The following is a 27,196-nucleotide window of genomic DNA, read 5'->3' on the forward strand; positions in this document are numbered from 1 at the left end:
GGATTTGTCTTAATCAGCTTTACAGCCTGGAAATCTGGTAATTTTGAGGCTACTTTATATGTTTCATAGCTCCAGAATAAGATGTCTGGCTTTTATATTTAATTGCAAAAGACTAATCAATGGATACTTATTTTCAGAAATAAACTAACTGCAGAAAAAAAAAATCCAAATGAGAGTGATCTGAAACCTGCCAGTTCCTATAGATATACTACTTCTCCCTGTGTATTCTAGAGACCTCTGGGATGTAACTTTTGCTAGACCTGTTCAGGAAGTACAAGAGTGAACAAAAACTCTCAGGATTCTATCATTATTTCTTTGGGTCCTCCACAGGTAGACATGTATAAGACTGCTGCTCTGCTTACAGATGCCTGTGAAGGCAGAATTTTTGCCTGACTTATCTCAGTTCCCACGGTGTGAGACACAATGTAGTTTTGGTATCTGATACCAGGTGCTCAATAACATTTAATTTTGGAATGAAGTGATGCACCCAGACTTGGTTGCTGTCACTCTGGGATATAAATACAGTGGACATATTGTTTGAGTTTCCTGCTGTTAGCTGGAGAACAAAAACTTTGTAATTTTGATTTGTCAAAAAAAAAAAAAAAACAGGCAACAGAATGTTATAAAATAAACTCTATTATCTGAGATTTCTAAACTTTTATCCTTCAATGAAAATGAACACATGCTGAAGAGCTGATGAATAGTCTGCAACGACGACATTCGACATTTGGACTTATTCTTGATCCAAGTCCTTGACATTTTCTTCCAGCTGCTGTTGACTCCAGTTATCCATAGGATGAGGGTAGGGAGAGGAAAGGTTAGGCATCTCAAGATCATCTGTGAATCTAGGTGTTGATGTCTCTTACATAGTTATCAAATTTGCAGACTGAAAGGGCTATTATTTCTGCAATCAAGCTATCCCTTTGGAGTAAAAATCTAGAGTGGCTATGAAATCTGAGTCTTAGAGATGGAGCCCTCTTGCTTTCAGATTTAGGACTTTCTCTGTTTTGTTGTTTTAGTTTTTCTCATCAATGGGGGAACTGTTTGTGACTAAGCTTTGTTGAAATAAGAAATTTTCATATTTCCACTATTACTTCTTACCTGAAACAGAAGAAGGGGAGAAAAAAACTAAATTAAATGAGAATCTTCCACTGGTTCTACTGATACCTGAGGCTGAAGTGACAGCTAAGGAAGAAGAGGCCAAGTGCACCCTGAAAAGTGGATAAGCCATGGTGGTAAACTACAGTGTGGAAAGAGTTATATGAGCAGATTAAAGGTAAGAAAAATTAAGGGCCCTCACACCTCCCAGGAGATGTGCCTTGTTTCAAACATGCACATTCAGAAACAGTCTGTTCTAGAAATGAGAGGATATTTTGCATGGAAATCTTGCTCCTAAATGCATGTCATTTTTGGGGGTTTTTTTTATAGGAAGGTGGTGCCAAGGGAAGAGTCCTAGAATGTGAAAAACAGCAGAGTCCTTAGATACTATCTGTAATATTGTGGTTTATAATAAGAAATGTAAATTTGGTCTTTGTTCCAGTTTCTGGCAGAACTCCTAAAATGCTTATAATTACTCTTTTGTTATGTTAATGAGGTGACTTTTGGAAACTGCTGGAGGGCTGGAAGGTGATTCCCCAGGGAACCAACCATGATTTGGAAGACTGAAACTTTTACTTTTTTTTTAAAAGGCTTTATTCATTCATGAGAATACATAGAGAGGAGAGAGGCAGAAGGAGAAGCAGGCTCTATACAGGGAGCCCGACGTGGGAATCGATTTCAGGTCTCCAGGATCACGCCATGGGCTGAAGGCGGCGCTAAACCGCTGAGCCACCCAGGCTGCCCTGAAATTTTTACTCTTATCCTCCTGACCTCTGAGGATGAGAGAGGGCTGAAGTTGATTTCAGCCATCAGCTGCCAATGATTTATTCAATCATGCCTATGTAATGCAGCCTCCGTTAAAAACCCAAAAGAGGGATGCTTCGGTGGCTCAGCAGTTAAGCATCTGCCTTCGGCTCAGGGCGTGATCCTGGAGTCCTGGGATCAAGTTCCACATCGGGCTCCCTACATGGAGCCTGCCTCTCTATGTGTGTGTCTCTTGTGAATAAATAAATTAAATCTTAAAAAAAATAAAACTAAAAGGATGGGGGCCTCAGTGAGCTTCTGGGTTGGTGAACACACAGGTGCTGGAAGAGTGGAGCTCCCAGAAAGGACATGGAAACTCTGCACCCTTTCCCCATGACCTGCCCTATATACCTCCTCCTTCTGGCTGTTCCTGAGTTATATCCTTTTGAAATTAACCAGTAGAGCTCCTGGGTGGCTCAGTCCATTAAGCATCTGCCTTCAGCTCAGATCATGATCGATCCTAGGGTCCTGGGATTGAGCCCCGCATCAGGCTCCATGCTCATCGGAATCTGCTTCTCCTTCTACCTCTCCCCCTCCCCCTCTGGTCATGCTCTCTCTAATAAAATCTTTTTTTTTTAAGATTTTTAAAATTCATTTATTCATAGAGACACACACACACACACAGAGAGAGAGAGAGAGAGAGAGAGGCAGAGACACAGGCAGAGGAAGAAGCAGGCTCCATGCAGAGAGCCCGACGTGGGACTCGATCCAGGGTATCCAGGATCACACCCTGGGCTGCAGGCAGCGCTAAACCACTGCACAACCGGGGCTGCCCTCTCTAATAAAATCTTTAAAAAATTAAATTAAAATGGGATGCTTGGGTGGCTCAGCGGTTCAGCGTCTGCCGTTGGCACAGGGCATGATCCTGGTGTCCCAGGATCAAGCCCCACATTGGGTTCCCTGCATGGAGCCTGCTTCTCCCTCTGCCTGTGTCTCTGCCTCTCTCTGTGTGTGTCTCTTATGAATAAATGAAATCTTTAAAAAATTTAATTAATTAACCAGTAATCAGGGCTTCTGGCAGGCTCAGTCAGTGGAATATGCGACTCTTGATCTTGGGGTCATGAGTTCCAGCCCCACCTGGGGTGCACAGATTACATACATACATAGAAAAAAATAAACCTGTAATCTAGTAAGTAAAATGTTTCTGAGTTCTGTGAGCCACTCTAACAAGCTAATCAAACCCTAGGAGGAGGAGGTTCTCAGGAAACTGATTCAGTCAGATGTACAGGTAAAAACTTGGATTTGCTACTAGAATGTGAAGTGGGGGCCAGGATGGAAGCAGTCTCACAGGACTGAACTATTAAGCTTTGGAATCTGATGCTATCTTCTACGAGGTAAACCTAGTAGGTAATGTCAGAATTGAGTTCAATCGTAGGACACCCAGGTGGTGTCCCCAAAATTTATTTTTCCAAAATTTTTCTGTTGGTGTGGGAAGGACCCATTCTATATTAGAATTGGTACAGGAATCTATTTACCATCCAAATACAGTTCCACTTTTGCCATGAGGAAAGAGTGGTATCAAGAGGCTAAGTATTAACTAAAGCCACAAGACCTATAAATGAAAAATTTGAAGCTAAAATCCATACCTTGAGCCCTTTCACTACATCTCAAAGTTTAAGAAAAGAGAGAGGAAAGGCTCCAATCTAGAGGAAGCCAACAGACTCTACAGTTTATTGGGTACTGCGGCTGGGACAGGAATAAAACATTATAGAAAGTCTCTTAAGTATTCTTCTTAAGAGATTAGAGAGAAAGAAAGGAATCATCAGAAAGGGAAAAGGGGAATATTAATAAAGGGCAAAGTTAAACCTTGGACTGATCTATTTACACCCTGTAGAGACCATTATCCTGTAACGTTAATTCTACAGCAGGTTGTTAGAGGAGGCAATTAGGTTCTGACGGGGTACCTGGAGGTCAACAATGAGGAAGTCACTGGCAGCTACTGGGAAGATTAGAGTCCTGTCCTGGCAGGGCTCCACAAGAAGCCAGATCAAACCTGACCAACCAAGATGGCAGATGCCATCCATCCCAGGAAACCCCTGCAAATTAGGAAGAAAAAGCCAAAACTCTGCTTCCCACCCCAGGTAATAAATATTCCACCCCCTAAGTTAACAACTGTGAATAGAAGAAACCCAACCTGAGTTGGTCTGGTCTGCCTGAGTTCTGCCTCTCTCTCTGTGTATTCTCTCATGAATAAATAAATAAAATCTTTTTTTTTAAATAAAATCTTTTTTTTAAATTTGTTCCTTAAAGTTTTAGGTTTTTGGGTTGTTGTTGTTTTGTTTTGTTTTGTTTTTTCTGCTATCAATTCTCTTTATGATAGTAAGATCTAGAAGCTTTTGAAGGTATCATATATTTGGTGTAAAGATTATTTTCAAGTTAAAATATCTAAAATCTTATCTGAATTTCATTTATCTGACTAGAGCAGAACATCCTCAAAATACAGCTGCCACTTGAACCTCCCCCCACTCCAAGGGAGTTTCCTGAGAATTCAGCTGCATAGACACAGACCAATAGCATCAAAAAGTCCAAGAGAATTTTCCATACTTTTCCACTGAAACCCTGAAACCCTTTAAGTTGCTTTACAAACTTTTACCTCTGGGTATTCTGGGAGTTCTTCATTACTATGCAACTCCCACATGCATATGTAAATGAACCTTGTCTTTTATCTAATGCTAGTTAATTCAAAGGTCCTGGATCATTCAAACCTAAGTGGGTAGAGGAAAAATTTTGCTCCCAATACTCCTTTAGAATTTTGCTTAATCAAAAGCAAAATTTTTCAAACTGCAATTGGGAACCACTAATAGGTTGTAAAATCAATAGACTAGACTGTTTACTACAGGTTTTACTTAAAGAATGAGGAAGGAAAATAGACACATTACATATAATAAGGCCTTTTGTTTGTTTTAAACATAATATTGGGTTAATAAAGATTTGTGTTTTTTACTGTGTCTTGTAGTCAAAAAAATCTGTAAAACTGCTCCAGAGAGAATATAGATCTAATCCATCTACCCCTTCTTTTCTCTTTTTTCATGCTATACAAACATGATAGTTGAGAGAGGAATGCAAATCCCATCAATGGCTAGTGTTGGTCTTTCATAAGTAACTGTACATTTGGGATATTTCTATATTGGTGACCTGAGATCTCAGTAGGTTGTGGTCCTTCTCACATATTTCAGTTACCTAGTAACCTTTAAAAAATACCCCAAACTGGGATCCCTGGGTGGTGCAGCAGTTTGGCGCCTGCCTTTGGCCCAGGGCGTGATCCTGGAGACCCGGGATCGAATCCCACATCGGGCTCCCGGTGCTTGGAGCCTGCTTCTCCCTCTGCCTATGTCTCTGCCTCTCTCTCTCTCTCTCTCTCTCTCTCTGTGACTATCATAAATAATAAATAAAAAAAAATACCCCAAACACATGTGAAACCATTTTAATCAACCTCTAGCTGTGATATCTAGGCTTTTGTGTCAGGCAAAACCTTACCAGGTTCTTATAATGACAGCATGATTTAAAGCTACTTAGGAGGCCTGCCCTATTTCCCATGGTTCTCTTTATTTCTCTCTAACTCTTCCACCATGGGCTTCTTTTCCATTGGGCCTAAAGATTTTAACCTTCCTTTTTATGATCTGAGATGAATCTCTCTTTCTTAATTGGATTGCCAAGGCAAGAATCTCCTTCTGTTTATCTACCTGGGTCTTTACAAAGTTCACCTCTAGATTCCTCTTCCCAAAGCTAATTCACCACAAAGTCTTCCTCAAGTCAAGTAGCTGGGCTTCCCTATGCTTGTACTTGTCAATCATGGATAATGATTTACAGGTAGGGTCACTGGGTGCTGTGGGATTAACATAAACTTCCAGGTCCTTCCATTTTTCTGAGCCACAAGGCAACTGGTTCTAGTAATCTGAGAATAGTCCTATTCAGAAGAGGCCTTAGAAACAAAAGCAACATAGGTACAAGAAGGTAGAAGGAGAAGTGCCTGGGTGGCTTAGCCACTTAAGCGTTTGCCTTTGGCTCAAGTGATGATCTTGGGGTCCTGGAATCAAGCCCCACATCAGGCTCCCTGATCAGTGGGGAGTTTGCTTCTCCCTCTCCCTGTCCCCCTCCTCTGCTCCTGCTCTCTCTCTCTCAAATAAATAAAATCTTAAAAAATAAAAAATAAAGAAGGTAAAAGCAATCTTAGGTGACCTTTCTTAACTGGCACCTAACAGATCAGGCAGGGATGTCTATCGGGGTGGGCACTGCACACAGCAAAAGCTCAGTAAATACCGAGTCTGGTGTTTAGGGGATAGGCTGAAGATATTTTGGAGGTTTGTATATATTTTTGCCAATCTGAAGGTAATTTGGTTTGGTTTGGCTTTTCTCAACATAAGAGTTGAGAATCAAAAGGTGACTGGAATATTATAGTTTGAGTGCAATAAATTTGTATTTTGCCAAGGATCAGTATAAGCTATACTTATTTCAATTTTTTAGTACTTTATTTTTTTAGTACTTTATTTAGTACTTTAGTACTTTATTTTATTTATGAAAATAAAATTGAATTGAATATTGGGGTTTTGCTCCTTTTAAGCTCATGGCACCTTTCTGGTGCCACATTTCTCACATTTCCTCAAAGATTACTGACTTAGAATCTAAATTCTGCTTGCTTGTTCTTTTAGCATTATAAGACAGAGTTTATCTAATCTTGGCAAATTTTACTCAATTAAAATAATTGTTCTCTTACAATTTCCCATCTTTGAGGATTGTTCTTTTCTTCTTAGGCTTGCATTAGTGAGGTGTGATTTGTACCTAAATGATGGATTTCCCAGAGCTACTCATTCCCGGAGCCTAGAGTCTGGGGACATATGGAAGGAGCACCTAGGAGATAGCCCACTCTAGATTGAGGATTATGAGTCATGAGGCTTTGAGTAGCTGTGGCCTCCCCATCATCTTTTGTTTTCATAGCTGAGTATGGCAAGAGAAAAGAAGGCTCGGAGAATGACCTCCTCTTGTGGGTTTTGACCACTTACCTCTGGAAATACGATTCAGGTGAGCCAGAAGGCTCAGACTCTGTTCCCTGATATCTCTGTTTTCATTATACAGCTGGGCAACAGACTCCAGGCTCTGCCTGTCAAGGTTTGTTGTGTGTCCTATTCCAGGAAATAATTACAGTTTAGGCAAGTTAAACAGATTTGCTTGAGATAATGCTTTCTGCAATTCCCTTTCCCTTTCTTAGCCCAGAAGAAAACCCTGGGGACTCACACATTGGGACTTTAATGTGATGGGCCAGAAACTTAATTTTCACAAGGCCCTTAACAAATAGAGCTCATTCATTTGTGTTATCACACCTAATGTCTGAAATGATGAAGGAGACTTTTCTCATGAAATAGCTGCTGCTTTGGTGTGGAAAAAGAGGCCCAGTCACTGTTCTGGTCCAGCCCAAGACTGAGGAATAATGGGCACTGTGTGAGTACAATCCAGGAAGAGGATGTGGGAAGAAGATCCACAGTGTAGACAATGAAGGGTAACCAAGACATTAGGGAAGGAGATGAGGATGAGAATGGCAGCAGCAGAGACCCTCACTCTGAATGACTATCACACGAGAGGAGAGGAGCAGCAGAAAGTATATAGCAGAGGAGCCAACAAGATGGGTTTGGAGATCAGACAACTCTAAGATGGAGGGATAGCTCAGCCTTGGGGCCAATCTCTATCTGAGCCTATTTACTCATCTAAAAAGCAGGAATATTTATCCATGCCCTCTTCTCCCTAGTTGAGTCATTTGTAAGAATAAGTGAAGTAAGGTATATCAAGTTCTTGAAATCTTTGAAGCCTTGCAACACACAAGTCCTTAGATACATACTGCCAGAAGCAGGCAGACTTAGGCCACCCCTACTGTTTCCTTGATCAGAAATGCTGAGATGATGTTCCAGCTTTTCTTGAAGGCAGTCAGTGATGAAAAGAATCCCTTCAGGTGCTGGTGCAGGTTCTGAATCTCATCTTCTGGAGCCATTCCACCAAGACAGGGAATGAGGTAGAAGATGGAGAATCCTTATCACTAATGGGGTGGCCAAGGGCCTCTCAGCAAGATCCCTGCCTTTTACCATTCTTCTGCCAACTTCCTCTTTCATCAGGGATAACAGAGAACTTCCTTTAAGAGCCCTTAAAGGCCCTGAAACAAAGTATGGTCCAGTGTTAAGCAAACTCCACAGGACCACCTCTCAACACAAGGATATGGGAAGTATAAAGGAGGTTGACACAGGTGGAAAACTACCTGAGTAAGGTTTATCTGGTACTAGGAAAGATAAGGCCACCTTTTATGTAAGACTTCTGGGTACTAGTGGATGTCCCTACTAAATACCTCTCCCGCATGATTTATGACTGAACATCTTTTAATAGATGAAAAGACCTCCCTCTACATCTCAAGGTGAAATAGGAAATAGGAACAAGGAAGGCTTTGTAAGGGGACTGCCTGAGTAATAAAAGGCACCTACCATTGGCAAAAAGACAAAACCTGACATGGATTATATCACTATTTAAAAACTCAGTTAACACTGAGTGGATTAAGATAGTTTCATTCTCAGGGTGCATAGGTGGTTCAGTTGGTTGAGCACCTGACTCCTGAGTTTGGCTCAGGTCATGATCTCAGGGTTGTGAGACTGAGCCCCATATTGGGTTCCATGCTCAGCACATAGTCTGCTTGTCCCTCTCCCTCCACTCCTTCCCCTGCTCTCTCTTATAATTTAAAAAAGAAGTCTCTTTCTCATGCCTACAAGAGGACAGAAGACATACAGTTCTCTAATAATCCTAACCATTAACCCCAAAGGAAAGTCAAACAGTCAAGGGAAAGGAGATGAAGGTTGAGGTTTTAATCTTAATCTACACACACACACACACACACACACACACACACACACACACCAGTGTCGCTGCTACACCTTGGGACTCTTACATACCTGGAGGAGCTACACTGGCTAGTTTGGGTTTTTTTAGGAGAGGGGCATGCTAGTGGAATGGCTATTAGATTGGGCCTTTTTTCTAGTTAATAGGCTGGTTGTTGGTTTAGATCAGATGACAGCGCTAAGACTAAATCCACAGCCATTTTTTAAAAATGGTGTCACACAAAGAATGGGAACCCGATCATTTATCTGAAGGTTGCCAAGAGCTGAGCCTTGTCTTTAGGGAAACCACCTGATATTCTGGTACTAACATGAAACAATAAGAAAGCAAGTCATCTGAGGGGAGATGAAGACTGGATATTGGAACCATGATTCTGCATCTCCAAAAATATAGGCAAGACTCTCAGTATTTTGGGATGCTTAGGTGGCTTAGTGGTTAAGCACCTGCCTTCGGCTCAGGGCATGATCTTGGGGTCCCAGGATCAAGTCCCACATCAGGCTCCCTGCATGGGGCCTGCTTCTCTTTCTGCCTGTGTCTCTGCCTCTCTGTGTGTCTCATGAATAAATAAATAAAACCTTTAAAAAAAAAAAAGACTGTATTTCTCAGTTAGAAAAGCTTAAGGGACACTGTTCAGGAACTATAATTAGCAAGGACATTCCCTGAAAGCTATGATGCTTCATTTTAGACAAGGTCTATTAGATTTTATACACATGCTGAAGTAGTGGCAGAGAATCTGCCATGATCCCTTTAACTCTCAATCTGGTTTTTGCCTGGAGTCCATCAGTTTGTAAATGCCAGTGGGAGCCAGAGTGACTGAGGTGAGGTAGACCAGGAGCAATGTATATTACCTGACTCACCAGGGACCTGTATCTGAAACTTGGTCCCAGGTCTGTGTTCAGCCTAATCCCTTTCTCAAGGTTAATCTTTGGGGCCTGCCTACAGAGATGATCTCATTCAGCCTAGACAGAGGTACTAAGCATGTAGAAGTTACTGGAGTTTTATTCTCCATTCTTCCAGTGTTGGAGTTTTATTTTCTTTATAACAGGAGTACTCACTGGTGACTTCCACAGCAGAGCTGGCTTCCTGCACATCAGACAGGAAGGCATTGCTGCTGCGAGGTTGGTGAGAGTCACGGCGACTGGAATGAGTCAAATACCGTTCATCTAGTGAGTCTTCCAGGACTTCATTCACTTCTTGCTGGAGCTCCCTGCTGAGCCTGATGTGGTGATAGGGAAGGAGATAAGACAAGAGATTAAACTAAAGCAACCTGGAACCACAGCTTCACAGCTGGTCCCACCCGACACTCCTGGAAGAGTGCCAGAAACCCAAGAGGCCACTCAGATGAGAGAGCATAACAATCCACTTCTGACTGGGCTTAGTGTGCCTAGAGTTGGGTAGAAGGGAGCAGCCAGAGCTCAGTGTGCTGACTTCACCACAGGCAGATGGGGAAGTAGACTAAACTACTCTCAAATACACTCATGACATGTGCAGACCTAGGATAGTGGTTTGAAAATGCTGCAGACAACTTTTGCTTAATATAATATGAAATGGTCCATTGTATCCTGGCTTCTGAGACAATATTTTGCTTTGTTTTTGTTTTGTTTTTTTACCATACGGATTTTTAGAGTACAGAAACCAGGGATCTCTGGCTACTTTGCCTTTAGGTCAGACTAACTCCAGCTAACTAAACTTGATGAATTACTAGGAAATGGTAACCAGTACAAGAACCAGAGAATAAACAACATTGTTTAAAAGGACATATCACTGTACGATGAATGAATGAAATAGGTACAATTGGCAGTTTCTGAGGGGTTTTTTTCCTGGATCTGGGACTTTGGCCTCTCGGTCTCTTGCTTCAGGAGTCTTCTCTACGACTTTACCATTCCATTATCATTTCATCACTGAGTTACCTGGGTGCCAGTGGCTCCTGTCTATCTCCATCCTTCTTATCATTGTGACTTTCTGCGAATCACAAAATAGAAACAGCTAGTCAGAAATTGAGCAGATCCCATTTCACACATTACAAATATGAGGGCCTATATGACCAGAAATGTAATACTCTACATGTTTGTTCAGAATGCTCTGAGAGAGGGCTTAGGTTGTGTCTTCAGAGAAGTAGCCTGGCAGGCTTTCCTGAGTAACACTGGACAGTGTGTTCCTAGTGTGGTGAATCATCACTATGACATCTGCTACATCTGACATCAAGGCAAAAAGTTTATTTTTTTTTAAGATTTTATTTCAAAAAGTTTAAAATGTCTTTTGTCCAGTGCATAGAATACTTGCTCGGCTACTTTCTGGACTTCTCCAGCTGTAACCTTCATTTTTGCCACACAGCTAACTGGTGGCTAGACCATGGTTGTGTGTCCTATTAAGCTCTCATAAAGAACTCACTGCAGTCTCTGAGGAGCAAAAACTTCAGGAGAAACTACCTAACTCTTCTAACCAAATGACTGGGAAAAGGCACCTATGCATGCCAAAGTGTATGGAGAGAATTTTCCCTCCTTTTTTTCCCCTCCTCTTTCCTGACCTCACCTAGAGACCAGCCCAGTTGCAGAACTGCATTTATTGTCAAGGCAGCTAACAGTGATCTAACCCACAGGAGAGAATCTAGCTCTCTGATCAAAAGAAACAGGATAAAAGGACCTCTTGCCTAAAAAGTGTGAAGAGTGCTCCCTTTTATTTTCTATTTCTCAATTTTCTTGCCTCCTTGCTCTTAAAGTTATGCAGAACTGCAACGTAACGTATGAAGAGACATCTCTGAGAGAACTCAATTTTTCTGAACAGAGGAACTTGGAAAAGGGACTCCTGGGAACCTGAAAGTATGGAAGAAATACCAGAGAGAAAAGAGGCTGAAAAATGGTCTATGAGCTGATGACAAAAGCCCCAGGGCTCATCCCCAAACTGAGTATGTGTAGAATAGACCCAATGAATCATGACAAAGGATTAGAGAATTGAATTACCACACAAACCACCACCTACTCCAGACTAAACCAAGTAACATATTTGCTGGACAGACCCAAACAGCATATCAAAAGCATTGAACACGACCTGACATTGGAACTACTGACTATAGAAGGTGAGACAGAACTTGGAGTTGAACCTAATGGGGCTGATTGTCCCAAAACTTAATTTCCAGAGGGTTTTAACAGGACCCAGGGTCTTACAATATTCAAAATATCCAGAGTACACTACAAAAATATTCAACATAATAGAAACATATAATCATTTCAATAGATGAATAAAAAGCATTTGACAGAATTCAATATCTAGTCAAAATAAAACTCTCAGAAAATAAGGAATAAAAAGGAATTTCCTCAAATCAGTTGGAAACATTTCTTGGTTGGACCATACCTATTCATGTTTGCATTAAGAGACATATTTTTCCCCCTGTTGTCAGCAGTCACTAACATAAAACAAAAAAAAAAAATTCATTTGTTCATTCAAATATGAATAAATAAAACATAAAAAACCCCAAAGGGAACTTCCTCAACCTGATAAGGCACTACGATTGTTAATTAGAAAACTCAATATTATTTTAAGATTTATTTGAGAGAGACTGTGTGAGGGAGGCGCAAGGAGAGAAAACCCATACAGGGCTCAATTCCACAACCCTGATCATGACCTGAGCCAAAATTTAGAGTCAGATGCTCAAGTGACTGAGCCACCCAGGGGCCCCAGAAAACTCTGTATGATTAAGAATGTCAATTCTGCTCAAACTTTTCATAGATTCAAAGCAATGCCACTCAAAATTCTGGGAGATTTTGTTGCTGTTGCTTTTTTTAAAAAAAAAAAACACATAATGACAAGCTAATTGTAAAATATATATGGTAAGGTGAAGGACCTTGTTTTCCAAAAGGAGTTCTTAGATACAACTACAAAAGCATGATCCATAGGTTGGACTTCATTAAAATTAAGAAATTCTGCTCTCTGAAAGACACTATTAAGAGAATGAAAAGATAAGCCATAGATGGGGAGAAAATATTTGCAAATTAAATATCCCATAAAAGGACTTGTATCAAAAAATGTTAAGAACCCTCAAGATTTGATCATAAGAAAACAACTCAATTTTAAAATGACAAAGTGTGGGACCCCTGGGTGGCTCAGCAGTTGAGTGTCTGCCTTCAGCTCAGGGCATGATCCCAAGGCCCGAAGTCAAGTCCGGCATTGGGCTTCTTGTGGGGAGCCTGTTTCTTCCTCTGGCTGTGTCTCTGCCTCTCTCTCTCTCTCTCTCTTTCTCTCTCTCTCTCTCTCTCTGTATGTGTGTCTCTCTCATGAATAAATACATAAAATCTTAAAATAAAATAAATAAAATAACAAAATGTTTGAACATTGGCTTTACCGAAGATACAAGGAGAGTCAACAGGCATATCAAAAGATCCTTAAAATCATTAGTCATCAGGGAAATGCAAATTAAAACCACAATGCCATATACCCCACACTTACTAAATTACTGAAACAATAAAAAGAAAAAGAAAAAGAAAAAGAAAAAGAAAAAGAACAACAACCTAAAAATATCAAAATATCGAAAGTTGATATTGGGGAACAACTGAAATTTTCACCACACTGTCAGTGGAAATTTGAAGTGGGATGGCCACATCGGAAAACAGTTTGGCAGTTTCTTCTAGGTTAAACATACACTTACCACATGACCCATCAATCCCACTCCTAGATGTTTACCCAAGCGAAGTGAAGTGCAGTGAAAATGTATTTTTACACAAAAATCTGTATGTGAATCTTTATAGCTATTATTCATAATTGCCCCAAAATGGAAATAACTCAAATGCCCTTCAGTGGGTGAACAGATAAATAAAACTGATATATCTATATAATGGAATAGTACTCAACAGTTAAAAAAAGAAACCAACTACTGATACATTTTGCAGATGGAAAATCTGTATGGACAGAAAACAGATTCAGGGACTGGAACTGGGGCAGGAGACAATAGTTGACTACAAAGAAGCACAAAAAACTTTTAGTGGTGATAGAACTGTTCCGTATCTTGATTATGGTGTTGTTTACATTACTGTATGCATTTCTCAAAGCGCACAGAACTGAGGCTACAGTGGACTATTTTTATGTAAATCAATAATCCTTAAAAGAAAGAGGAAATACCTGTGAGGGTTCACCTTGGGCCCAGGTGAGTGACTAGGTATTTCTACCTGATAGCATCACTATTAATAGGCTGAGAAAAAGCACAAAACAGCAGGACATCTGGCTAAAAAGTCACTCTTAGAGTCTTTGAAGCATGGAGACTTACTTATGTGAGGATCTAAAAGGTCTCCGTAGCATGCAAGCCAACTTACCAGTGGTGAGTTTGCTGGCTAGGCTCTCTGCCAGCTGGCTTCCTTGGGCCAGTTGCTCACAGAATCTCTGCCCCTGGTAGGAAGCAATGTCAGTGCTCCTGAGGAAGCCCTCAAAAGACTTGACCGTGTTCTTTGTATGCTGAATAAAAAGGTAACAGACACCTTTCCCTTCCTGTATCCTCTGTCGTAAGTGGGTCAGTTCTTGGGCCTGAGCCTGAATTAGGGGATCATATTTCCTAAAGTAAAAAGAAAAGTAAAAGGTAACAGTGCATAGGTTACGGAAGTTTCAGCAGAGATATCTCATAGAATGCCCCTAAGGAATTTCCCAAGTTGAATTCTTACACAAGTTGTGGGACTTGCCTGTGGCAGAGGGAATGAGGAAACAGCATTGGGTTTGTTTCTTTGTTTTTCATTAACCTTACTTTGAAAAGATGCCCCTTCAGTTTCTCAGTTAAGCCCACATCCATTTCCATGGAATATATATCATCAAGCATTATGCAGAAAGTGACATGCACACACACACACACAAACCTCATATAAAAGTATTCGATAGGTAGATGTGGTGTTGACTCAAAGGATGAAAAGAAAATCCATGAAAGGGTCAAGAAGGACAGCATTCTTTGAAAAAGAATGAAAAAAAAAAAACCATAATAAGTAAGAAGACACTAAAGAGTAATAAAGTTCCAAGTAACAACAATTACATCACTCTAAATGGGTTTTCACCATTTTCTAATGATTATACAAATACTCTACATGGATTCTAATCTAAAATGTGAGCTCTCTGAAGCTAGAGACAGTGCCACATACTACCCAACTTACAGTACCCAACAGAGTGTATAACACAGGTAGGCACTCAGTCAATACTTAGAACCACATAATCCTAAAGCTGGACTAGACATTTATAGTCATCTACCTCATCTGATGCCTGAATCTCCTCCCTGCTGTCCTACTAAGTGATACTCTACAGATTGTCTTTCAAACTCTATTCCACAGAGTTCCTATAAAGTGTCAGAGCTGGTAAAGGCATAGACTAAAGAGCAACAGAAGCTCCAGACCTGGGCTTCCTGCAAACAATTATCTCTGTTTTAGTAGGTTTAATGAGTTTCTCAGATTTAATTTCAACAGAGTTAAAAGATATCTTGAATGCCACAATCCACCCTGTATTTGAAACCCTTCTGAGGATAAACAATGCTGGTCCTCAGCACATTAATAATCTATTTTCTATACAACAGCTGCTTGATTATCTATCTACCTAATAGCCCTACCAGTTAGTACTTCATATAGTATGATACTTAGAAAAAAAATCAAAGTTGAGAAGGAAAAACATTTTTATCATGAAAAGGCACTTTGGAAAGCTTGGAAAATATCTCTTGTGGTAGAAAATGCTAGTCCATTAATGACAACCACCATACCTATAAAAAAAAATAAAAGCATAATAATTACAGAAAATATTTGTTGAGATGACCTCCATATGTGTCAGAGATGGTTCTAACTTGTAATCATGCATTTAATCTTCATAACCTTCTGAAGGTTATGATACTGTTCATATTTTCATTTTACAGATGAAATAGCTGAGGTAACTGAGATGTAGGAAAGTTAAGGAAATTTGCCCAAAGTCACACAGCTGGAAGCCACATTGTTAGTATTCTATCTCAGGCATCTGTCTCCATTTTATTTATATGCTATTTAAGGAAGGACCCCAGAGACTTAACTACTCTACCAACTCACTCCCATAACCCCACAGTTGTCTTTATCTAGTTCTGTGCCTACCATGTACTTTTCTGTTTCTGTCCTTGGACGAATGTGCTCCTTATACTAGCAGCCTGGGCTACCCCACTTCAAAATAGTAATTCACACTTTCCCACAGGTACCTCCTTACCCAAGTCTTGCAGATGGTTTCATCTTCTCTGCCAGCTCCCTGCCAAACTGCACTTCCTCCTCCAGCATGGGGTCAATGAGGGCTTTGTACTCTTCATTCTCTGAGAAAATAGACACACTTGCCTCAGTGGAAAGCTGGACATGCTGCTATAGTCACTGCCTTCAATGGAAGAGGCAAGGTCCATCCCAAGTACAAATATAACTCCATTACCAAGCTCCATACTCCGATATCCACATCTCATTCCTCAATCTCCTACAATTTATTATCAAATTCCTCAACATGGCATTTGAGATATGAGGATAGAGAAGTTCATGGGCAGGTAACTTACTGAAGATTATTAAACTAGAAGGAAACAAGTCAGAATTCACATTGAGGTCTGGCTCCAAATCTTGGGCCACTTTACTAAGCCTAAGCCTCGTAGGCTCTTAGGTAAACCATTAACCTGGGACATGAAGTAGTGATTTCTTGTGTGTTGAGGGAAGGCTCCAAAGATTTTTTTTTAGATTTTATTTATTTATTTGACAAAGAGTGAGGAAGTGAGACAGAGAGAGAGAGAGAGAGAGACCATGAGCAGGGGGAGGGGCAGAGGGAGAGGAAGAAGCAGACTTCCCTCTGAGCAGGAAGAGGTGGGGCTCAATCCAGGGACTTCAGGAAGATGACCTGAGCTAAAAGCAGCTGCTTAATCAACTGAGCCACCCAGGCACCCTAGACCTCCGAAGATTATAGGACTGATAGTCCTCCTATGTTGAGAGTTTCAATAATCCTCATATTTCAAAGATTTCAAAGTTTATCTGGATACAACTGTGTAATATGTATATGAAGGGGAAATATCTGAAAGACATGTTCAAATGCTACCAGGTGTTGTGTTAGATTAGAGGGAGAACTAATACATAGTGCTTCCATGGCACTGGTCTAGTAGATTTTTCAAGAATTATCATCATGCTGTCATCACCACTAGTTAAAAAGGTAAATATTCTTATTACCATTAGAGATGAGGAAATTGAGGTATAAAGAGGATAACTTGGATTTTAACCCAGAAGTCTGACGCAAGGATACATGCTGTTGTTAATCACTGCACTGTAATATCTTTACACCGAGATCTAGGATGATATCTTTTTTCTTCTTTAGCTTCAAAAAATTTGTCTTACAATTGTGGTTTTAATGAATGATGTTAATAAAAAAAAAACACTTATATTTCCATACCCCAAAGCTCATCTTTTTTCTTTAATAAGTAGGCTTTTTAATTTTTCTCCATGTCTAGTAAGTTGGATAGCAAATTTTATCCCCCATTGATTTATTGAAATATAACTGTAGAAATTTGGAAGCAAACTCAACTTCAATATCAGCAAGAATCCTCCTAATATTCCTATCTCTCATGTGCCCTCACTTGCATCATGTTTCCTTCAGTCACTATAGCTTCCTGCGGGCCCCATTACCAACAGTTTTGGAATTGTCCAAGGATTTCCAAATGTGAGAACTGAGCATGGAGACGGAAGGGCCAGCTCCTACACTGACCCGGTCTGCTGGACTAAAGGCCTTGCCCACTTAGCCTCATTCTCATTTTGGCCACACATCTCAAAGTCCAGATCCTGGACTAGCTTGCTGTCTGCAAAGCTCATATTCAGGGAGAGATTGAAAAGGTGTTACAGAGTCTCTGACTTTCCTGGAAATACTTTCAATATCACCAGCGTGTGAGGAACAGCTTCTTAGAACTTGTGTAGGGAAAAAAATCTTGCTCCAGGCATAAGAACTTCCCTCTGTGTCTGCTACTGATGTTCTGATCTCCAGGTATCTGTGGTTCAGTTGGGAACAGATAGTTCTAAGCTCCTATAAGGCAGGAAGAGAATACTAACTAGTACACTTCTAGTGCATCTAGTATAATGCTTTGCAAATGGGTACTTAGTAAAAGTTGGAATTGAATCCTGAGATTTAATTAAGCCAACAGTGATGCTATATGTTTCTAGAATCTGACACATGTTCCTGAGACAGAAAAGACAGCTTAGTGCCGGAACCAAGATTTTAGCTTCTGTGCTTCTGTAAACTTTATCCCTTTCTGCCTCAGTGTTTCCATCTTTTGCAAACTGAGGGTAAAATACTCACTTCTACCTTCCTAGGACTGTGGTCAGGATGAGATTTATTTTGATGAAGAGAGAAGAATAAAGTAGAGTGTTTAGTTTCTCCTAGGGAAGATAGGCAATCATTTATCACTATGGTGACTGTGAACCCATAGGGCTTACTATATTTCTGCAGCTGGTTGGCCAAGATGTAAGCAGTAGCCCTGGATGTAAGGAATCTCTCTGTGAGGTCTCGGAAGTTCTGTTCGTTTTTTTCCAGCTGGGAGCACAAGTACTGATTGGTTTCCAGGCTGCTTATTTCTGTCCTTGGATCAGAGAAAGTGGTGAGCGATTCTGCCATGATGAAGCTTGTGGTGGTAGAAGTAGAGCCAGAACCTGGGGAGCAGAAACCCAAACAAATAATTAGAAACAAGTGAATAGATTATGGTGATGGTTGCACTGCCTGGTGAATTACTAAAAATCCTTGAACTGTACAACGCTAATAGTAAGTTTTATAGTTTGTAAATTATACCTTGCAGTGTCATTAAGTGGGAAAAAATGGACTTAAACAGGTCAAGAGTATACAGATGCAATTCATACTTACTTTGGGGCTAAACTTTGTAAGCATTCCACAGCTGTAACAATTCTTAACCACAAAAACAAGGCCAGAGCTCAGAGCCTAGGGCACTGCCTGCACTCAGGCTCTGTTAACAGTGCCAGACAGAGCATCCAGCCTGCCTGGTAACTGTTCAGAGTCACAATAACAGAACTAGAAAGTGGGGAGTGTCATGGAATCTTAGATGCCACTGCCTTCCAGTAGCTGAGGCCATGCTGATACACAAGGCCACCTGGTTTGTTGTGAAGGTCACCACTGACAGGACCACCCTCGAGCCCTAAGCAGCCACTCTCAGTATTTGTATGTCCATGTGCTGATACCACAAACTTATCTCTTTCTAAATTTAAACATATTTTCATTGTTTATTCCTTTAAGTGCATAGAAAACACGAAGGAATCAATAATTTTCCAAATTATTTCATTGTCTTAAAGACTGTTATGAAGTCACTTCACTTTTCCTTCATGAAAAATTTAAAACTTTTAGATACTCTTGGTGTTCTTTTGTTCTCTAGGTTTATTCCATATTAGTCTAATACTATAAGAAAAAATTCTGAGTAGAATATTTAATGTGTAAATAACTGTAAGGATTTCTATCTCATGTCTGAATTTTCTTCCTGCCATAGTCCAGGGTTATGTCCTGGGGAAGCATACTGACTTTTCAAAACACTTGAAGTCAAGTTTGACTTCCCTACTTCCTAGCCCTGTCCTACCTTTGTGGGTTGCTTTGTGTTTTAATCTCTATATACATATTTTGAGATTGTCACTTATGAATTTTATTCTTGCTCCACAGGGTATCTTTCCCATTTGTCAAAGTCATGAAAGAGTTTTTGTATAGGTCTTTGAATGCATGTAGTGGCCACCCTGGGATGACTTATAAACTAATTGTATCCTTTACGTCCAGAGTAGTTTTTGCAGAACACTGACAGTTTGTGTTGGCCCATGTATATTGACTTGCAGTTGTTTTCTCAGAACAAGGTAGAAATCAGGTCGTGGGTGGATGGTGGTTGGTTGTGATTCACAGCATTCCTGTGCAATGACTTCATGATGTAGAGGCTGAAGTTTTCAAGAGAGGCACAGTTAGGAGAGCAAGGCATCCCCTGACACCTCCTTACTTCCTACGGAGCCATTTCTCCCTCAGGTTTTGTGAGTCTGACACTAGAGAAACTTCTCTGGAGTATCTGTCTCTTCCCATTTTTCCAGGCTAGTGGCCCATACTTGTATGACAATGGCCACCTCCATATGTGTCACTGAACATTCATGACAAAGTGAAAGATGACCTGACAACCTACCTACCCCACTTGCCAACTTGAACTGGACTATGTGATAGTATTGGCTTGTGAGATATCTCAAAATTTTATGATTTCAGTCCTTTTAAATGTATTGAGGCTTTTTTTATGGCTTAGTGTATGGTTGAATATTCTAAGTACAATTGAAAAAAATGTATTATTCTGTTCTTTTTGGGTGGAGTGTTCTATAGATGTCTGTTATGTCATGTTGTTTAAGTCTTCAATCTCCTTATTGATTTATTGATCTTCTGCCTGGTTTTCTACCTACTATTCAGAGTGTGGTATTGAGGTATCCAACTATTATTGTTTTGTTTTGTTTTGTTTTTTAAGATTTTATTTATTTATTCATGAGAGACACAGAGAGGGAGAGAGAGAGGCAGAGACATAGTCAGAGGGAGAAGCAGGCTCCATGCAAGGAGCCCAATGTGGGACTTGATCCCAGATCCAGGGATCACACCCTGGGCCAAAGGCAGACACTCAACTGCTGAGCCACCGAGGCATCCCTCCAACTATTATTGTTGAATTGCCTATTTCTCTCTTTGATTCTGTCAGTTTTGGTTTCTTGTGTTTTAGGACTATTAGATGCAAATGTTTTTATTAGTATTATAACTTCCTCATGGTTTAACCTTTTTATCATTATAAAAGATCCTTCTTTATCTCTCATAAATTTTTTTAAAGAATTTATTTATTTATTCATAGAGATGAAGAGAGAGAGAGAGAGAGAGGCAGAGACACAGGCAGAGGGAGAAGCAGGCTCCATGCAGAGAGCCTGACGTGGGACTCGATCAAGGGTCTCCAGATCACGCCCTGGGCTGCAGGCGGCGCTAAACCGCTGTGCCACTGGGGCTGCCCTCTCATAAAATTTTTAAAAATTTATTTATTTTTCTGAGAGAGAGCACACACAAGCTGGGGGGAGGGGCAGAGGGAGAGAATCTCAAGCAGCAGACTCCCCGTTAAGAACAGAGCCTGATCCAAGGCTTGATCCCAAGACCCTGAAATCATGACCTGAACTGAAATCAAGAGTCAGACACTTAACCGATTGAGCTTCCAAGGTGCCCCTCTCATAACATTTTTTATGTTTTAAAGTCCCCTGTCTTTTTTGTCTGGTACTAGTATAGTCATTCCAATTTCCTTATGATTGCTATTTGCATAATTCTGGTATGTTATATGGCAAAAGGGATTTTGCAGATATAAATAAGTTGACCTTAAAATGGGGGAAATTATCCAGGTGAACTGACCTAATTACATGGACCCTATAAATTTGGGTCTAGAGGTCAAAGAGCCGAGAAGTCAGAGAGATTCAAAGCTTGTCAGGGATTCATTGAGGGAGAAACTCCTCATTGCTGGCTTTGAAGATGGAGGGAGCCATGGGCAGAGAAACCAAGTCCTTGATCCTACAACTTCATAATTAGTGGTACCTAAAATCATAAGCTGATAATTTTTTAATGCATTTATAATATCTGCCATACAGATTCAGACAGACTCTCACTGCTTCTGTGCATCCTTCTCTTCTGTTTTGTACTTGCATGTTACTATGTCTATCTAGATTTGGAGGCATAACTGCCAGTTATCATTCAGCCTTTTCTCTTTTTTTTGCACGTTCTACGTCTCTTTGGAGCCAAAGTCACCACTGAGGGAGGCTGAGTACAGGCAGCTGGTGTTACTGGAAGCCACAGGATTCTGATTCATCTAGACTCTGAATTTCACCCACCTGGAAGGTCCAAGCACACTCCTCACATCTTCCGGTCCGCAATATGTGGTTACTGCATAAAATCCTTGCCCTTCCCTGGACCCATGACATCTTTACTATTATTGGGGTATCTGGCCTACCCCAGAGCTACTCCTTTTCCTGGAGGTTCAGTACCTCAACCCCACTGCATAGGAAGAAGCTACTTACTAGGTGACCAGCTCAAGGCCAAGTATGCAAATCAAGGTTAAATGGTGACCATGATACTTTGTCTGGATCAGTCAGAGGTGTAGGCAAATGTGCCAAGGATATCGTATCTAAATATTCTACACTACAGAATCACACCAGAACTTAACTCCCCACCTTGAAAGATATAACCTGGAAGAGTACTTGTTATACTTCAATCAGAATACTAATCCTTCCAGAATCATAACTTGGCCCCTAATGCTTTTATTTCAAAAATCATTGCCAGGTTCTCCATATTTTTTTCGTTTCACAGCTTCTAGTTGCTAGATCTCTACATAGACCAGATTAACCTGTACAATAAACAGTCTAACAGAAGTAGTAAAAAGAATTACTGTTCTAATCTTGTATACACAATAAAGATTCCCACTGATACTCTGCAGAGGCAGCAAATGAACTGTGTTAGAGTGAACAGCAAACAAATACATTGGCCAGGAATCAAAACTAGGTAGTCCACATGAAGCCACGGCTACTGCCACTGAACTACCAGTGGTCTGAACTCAAGGCTCCTTGCATAGTTCATAACATTCCCAATAGTTCAGGTTCAGGACTCAGTGACTCCATAGGTGCCAACTATGCTGAGAGCCCTTCTGGTTTTGGAGTTTGGTTTGGAAAGAATCAGCTAAAAGAGAGCTGCACTACATGAGGCTACAAATTCCCAGCCGGGGTCTGAAATCTAAAATTGTACAAAGGTCTCCATGCTCCAATGACACCTTGGAGACTTGACTCCTAAGAACCTCTCTAAGACCAAGTTCCATAACATTTCTTCCATGGGAGCTTCCTTAGAGGGATTTTTAGTGGCCTTTATTTATTTCAGCTGTTAGAGAACTGACTTGAAGCCAGAAGGTCAAGGCACACCAGGGTTGTTATTTGCTTTCGTCCCTGTTTTCTAATTTCTAAGCACTGGCAGAGGTTCTTCCTTCTTCCAATATGAATCCATGTTTCAAAGCTAACACAGTATAGTTCCCATTGCCTCAATTAAAGTCAGTTCCTGGCAGTTGGGCCCTGCAAATCTTCTTCCATCATCTCTCAGGGTCAGTATGGTCCCAATAGCCAAGGGAGAGAAGATTGCTCCTGGTTGATTACTCCTTTGATTAGCGTGGTCCAGATGCCTTCAGGACCTTGATAATTAGGAACCAACATGTGAGGGTGGTGCAAACTTTTGGAAATTTGTCTTCGAAGAGTAAGACCCAGGCAAAGCAACCACAAACTCAGTCTTAAGCCACCACATATATTGCTGTGTTTTTTCCACACTTGGGAAATAAACCAGCATCACCACTAGCAAGAGCAAACTGAGAGCACCCTGGCAGCATTTAGTGAAAGTAAGTGTGCACACATCCTGTTCTCCAACATCCCACCCTTATGTGTATACCACAGAGAAATTGTGTGATTCCATGATGAGGTATGAATGGGGATGATCTTTTTAGCTTTACTTGTAGTGTCCAGGACGTGGGAACAAATTAGATGCCTATAAATGTGAGGAGAGAAAATAAAGATAATAAAAAGAGACAGGCCACAGTATTCTGTGCACCAGAAAGATATAATGAGCTAGATATTGAAAATCGTGCTAATAGGAAAGATTAGGAAAAGAAAAAAGATCTGCGGACTAATCTTTTATATCAATTAGAGTTCAGTTTAGAAAAAAATACTAGAAAGCTATTGATTTCATCTTGGAAGGACTGGAGAACAGTGCTCACACACTCTCTCTTCATCAAAGAAATAAAATCTTTTTTTAAAAAAGTGGTTTTAGGGTGCCTTGGTGGCTCAGTTGAGTGTCTGATTTTGGCTCAGGTCATGATCTCAAGGTCCTGGGATGAAACCCCACATCTGGCTCCCCACTAATAGACAGTCTGCTTGTTCCTCTCCCCTTTCCCCTCCCTTGCTTGTGCATGCTCTCTTTCTTAAATAAAATATTTATTTTAAAAAAATGGTGGTTTTAATCTATCCCCCTAAAATGGGGACCATGTTTTTTTTTTTAAAGACAAACACATTTAAATATACAAAGAGAAGCTACAATAAAAGGACCTATACTATACTCATTAGAGTGTATGCTTTTGGGGGTGGAGAAGGGAATGGGAGATGAACTAATAATGAAAGAGAAGGAGGGGGAGCCCGGGTGGCTCAGCGGTTTAGTGCTGCCTTGGGCCCAGGGCCTGATCCTGGAGACCGGGGATTGAGTCCCACATCGGGCTCCCTGCATGGAGCCTGCTTCTTCCTCTGCCTGTGTCTCTGCCTCTCTGTGTGTGTGTCTTTCATGAATGAATAAATAAATAAAATCTTAAAAAAGAAAAAAAAGAAAAAAGAGAGAAGGAGGAAAGGGCCTTGCTCAGAGCACCCAATTGCCACCATGTGTTCTGAACTAAGGAACAATGTTATCTTTGTCCTATGCCCCTAGGATCTAAGAAAATCCATAGGTCATCAATGACATGGAATTTCAAAAAATGCTGAATATTTGGCCAGTTAAAATAGGCAGGAAGAAATTTGTTTTTAACAACAGAAATCACACAATGAGGTGGGTAGAAGTGAAAACAACTGTCAGCAATCTCCAACCAACACTAAATACAACTAATTATGATGGATTCAAATCCTCTCAAATTGGATGTAAAAATAAATTCCAGCTATGGCAGTGTGTTAGACAGACAAGGGCTATATATTAAGAACAGTACAAGTCTGTCCCAGGCTAATTTTAAGGCATTGTAAGTGAAAATATAACTCTCAGACAAAGACAAAGGGCAAGGTGAAGCTTTTAAATTGGCTAAAGAAGTGATATTCTAGTGTCTACAGGAAATGTCAAATTGTTTTTCCCTGGCTGCCTTCTGTGGCCAAGATGGTGAGATAAAGGAAAGAAATCTTGGAATCTCACTTTTTATTCATCCTGTATAGGTTTCTGCAAGGCATCACAGTTTGAGGGGCACCTGGGTGGCTCAGTCGATTGAGTGTCTACCTTTGGCTCAAGTCATGATCCTGGGGTCTTTGGGGCATCTTGGGATGGAGCCCTGCATCAGGCCTGCATAGGCCTCCCTGCTCAGTTGGGAGCCTGCTTCTCCTTCTCCCTTTCTCCCTCTCTTTCTGCTACTCCCCCTGCTTGTGCTCTCTGTCAAATAAATAAATAAAAGCTTAAAGACATCACAGTTTAAAAGCTGCACTATTTGATTCTTGGTCTTTTCTAGACACTCAAAAGAAGCTTCAGAGGTGAGAAATTCAATTATCACCCAGGTTTTCCTGAGTAACTCAGCACATACTCAGAGCCAGCTTCCTGAACCTTCACTGTCTAAAGAACTGGTGAAAAAAATGGAAGGAAAGGTTTGGGAGGCACCAAGCAATGGGAAGGCAAAGAGACTGCTTTAGCCAAGGAGGAAATTAACTTTCCATAGGTCCACACTAGATTTAGGACCAGACACAAGAGTCTGAACTAATTTTTTTTTTTTTAAGAATTTAAGTAATCTCTACACCCAGCATGGGCCTCAAATTTACAACATGTGAGATTGAGTCACATGCTCCACTGACTGAGCCCGCCAGGTGTCCTATTTTCTGATGTTTTTCTAGAAGTCTGTTATCTACTTTGGAAAGAGATTTCCTCCCAGAATTAGGCTCTTTCAAATTAGATATATTTTTTGAAGATTTTATTTATTTATTCATGAGAGATACACAGAGAGAGGCAGAGACATACAGAGGGAGAAGCAGGCTCCATGCAGACCCGATGCGGAACTCGATCCCGATACCCCAGATCACACCCTGAGCCAAAGGCAGATGCTCAATGGCTGAGCCACCCAGGCGTCCCTCAAATTAGATTTTTTTGAGTGCCATTGCTTTATAGAGCTACCTTACATAAATCCCCTAGTCAAGCCTCTGCTGCAGGTGTTTTCTATGTGCTACCAGTTCCAAAGAGAACAGCCGTGGAAAGCTATCTGAGACTTGCTGTTTCAAAGTCCTTCCTGAGACACTTTTTGATTAGACCTACTGCAGCAGTTGAGAAACAAACATCTCTGAATTCAGTAGCAGAATTCTGGCTTCCATGTGGGAGGTCTGGGTTCCATTTGTGGTCAAAGGAGTGTTTTCCTTGCACTTTTATGTGTCCAGTGCCCTCTGTTGTATTATCTATGGCACTAACAGGACAGGTTATTACAGGGTTGTGAGACTCAGGAGGCAACACTAGAAAGGAAAAAAGGCAACTATACCCCTTAGGTTAATTCCAGAGCAGAACATGCTGAGGTCTAAACAAGGGATTTTTCAGAACTGTCTTTGAAAAGACAAGTATGGTGGGTCATTCTGAACACTTGAAACCAAAGCCATTGCTACTTCTGTCCTTACCGAGGGCAGATATCTGGAATTTAAGGCGTTATGGGTCACTGATTAGCATCTGGGTCTTGGGCTGACCTCCGACCAGCATCTCACTCGGGAGTATCAAGAAATGAAGGTCCAGGAAGGAGAGAAGCTGCGGGGCCCAGCAGACACCATAATGACTGGGGAGGCGTTAGCAGCCTAAGGAAAGATTTGTGCAAAGGAATTAGCGAGGATCTGAGGGATGCTACAGAGAAGGGACCTCAGACTCTTCTGTGGAAGTAGGCCCTAAAATATTTTTGTCACTCCTGTTTATTTTATACCCCCCTAAGCAAGACTTTTGGTAGAAGGTTCATTTTAATGCTTATGGGTAAGCAGCACTGGGGGCAGGCCATGACAATCACTCGCTCGGGAGGTTTAGAGGAGACTCTGGGAAAGGAAAGCTCTTAGACTCAAGTCGTTTGTGTAGGTCTGTTTTCATCAACTCTTTTCCTCAGCAGAGTAGACGAGTGTGGCGAGGGGAGGCGCCGGCGTGAGACCCCGGGGCCCCGCCTCGCCCGGAGGACCCCGAGGGACGCGGCCGCCGAGCCGCGCGGACCGAGACCGCCTCAAGGAAGGCCGGGCGGCCCAGCTGGACCCCGGGTCCCCGCCACAACCTGCGGCCCCGCACTGCCGACCCACCTCCGCTGAGGCTCCGCACGCTCGGGCCGCACCGCGTGCTCGGACGCCGGCCTCCCTCCCCGCCACACACCCGCCGTGTCGGAAACCGCGCGGCTTCTCTCGTCAGCCCCGGTCCCGGAGCCACGCGCTCTCCCTGCGGCCGGTCTCCGGCAAACGGCTGTCCCGACGCCGGCGGAGAGAAGGACTCCGCTCGCGACCGCCGCTCCGCCAAGACTGCAGGGTTTGCGACCTTTAACCTGGGGACCGCCGGCTGGGCCGCCGCGGAGCCGAGTCCTGGGCGCTGCGCGTCACACGAGCCTCTCCCGGGCCGGCCTCGAGGGGCAGGACAGGGCCGGGCCCCCTCGGCGCCGCCGCTCCCGCCGGGTCGAGCCCCGCACCCCCGCGTGCGGCCGGCGGAC

The 27,196-nt window shown here is 41.6% G+C and overlaps 1 protein-coding gene across 3 annotated transcripts; it reads right to left on the reverse strand.

Annotated features, from left to right (window-relative positions):
• Positions 1-618: 618 nt before the first annotated feature.
• Positions 619-27,037, reverse strand: LOC140601000 (NBPF family member NBPF6-like protein). 3 transcript variants are annotated; one of them, XM_072769384.1, is made up of 8 exons: positions 26,799-27,037; positions 18,189-18,401; positions 15,952-16,051; positions 14,073-14,308; positions 10,680-10,731; positions 9,825-9,985; positions 6,903-7,022; positions 619-772 (listed from the first exon to the last, which is right to left on the reverse strand). In XM_072769384.1, the coding sequence occupies exons 2-8, from the start codon at positions 18,364-18,366 to the stop codon at positions 666-668; spliced, it is 954 nt and encodes a 317-aa protein (XP_072625485.1). In that variant the 5' UTR covers positions 18,367-18,401; positions 26,799-27,037; the 3' UTR covers positions 619-665. The 3 variants fall into 3 exon arrangements, with proteins under 3 accessions (XP_072625485.1, XP_072625484.1, XP_072625486.1); XM_072769383.1 differs by lacking the exon at positions 26,799-27,037 and adding an exon at positions 18,610-18,765; XM_072769385.1 differs by lacking the exon at positions 26,799-27,037 and adding an exon at positions 18,610-18,765 and having other exon boundaries at positions 619-1,101.
• Positions 27,038-27,196: the final 159 nt, after the last annotated feature.

The sequence above is a fragment of the Canis lupus genome, chromosome 12, assembly GCF_048164855.1.
Source record: "Canis lupus baileyi chromosome 12, mCanLup2.hap1, whole genome shotgun sequence".
NCBI classification, from domain to species: Eukaryota; Metazoa; Chordata; class Mammalia; order Carnivora; family Canidae; genus Canis; species Canis lupus.

Coding starts and splice junctions, on each gene's coding strand:
- LOC140601000 (XM_072769384.1), bottom strand. CDS start 18,366: ATGGCAGAATCGCTCACCACTTTCTCTGATCCAAGGACAGAAATAAGC. Junction 16,052..18,188: donor CAACCAGCTGCAGAAATATA/GTAAGCCCTATG, acceptor CTATTTTCTCAG/AGAATGAAGAGTACAAAGCC. Junction 7,023..9,824: donor CTCTGCTGTGGAAGTCACCA/GTGAGTACTCCT, acceptor TTCCTGGAATAG/GACACACAACAAACCTTGAC.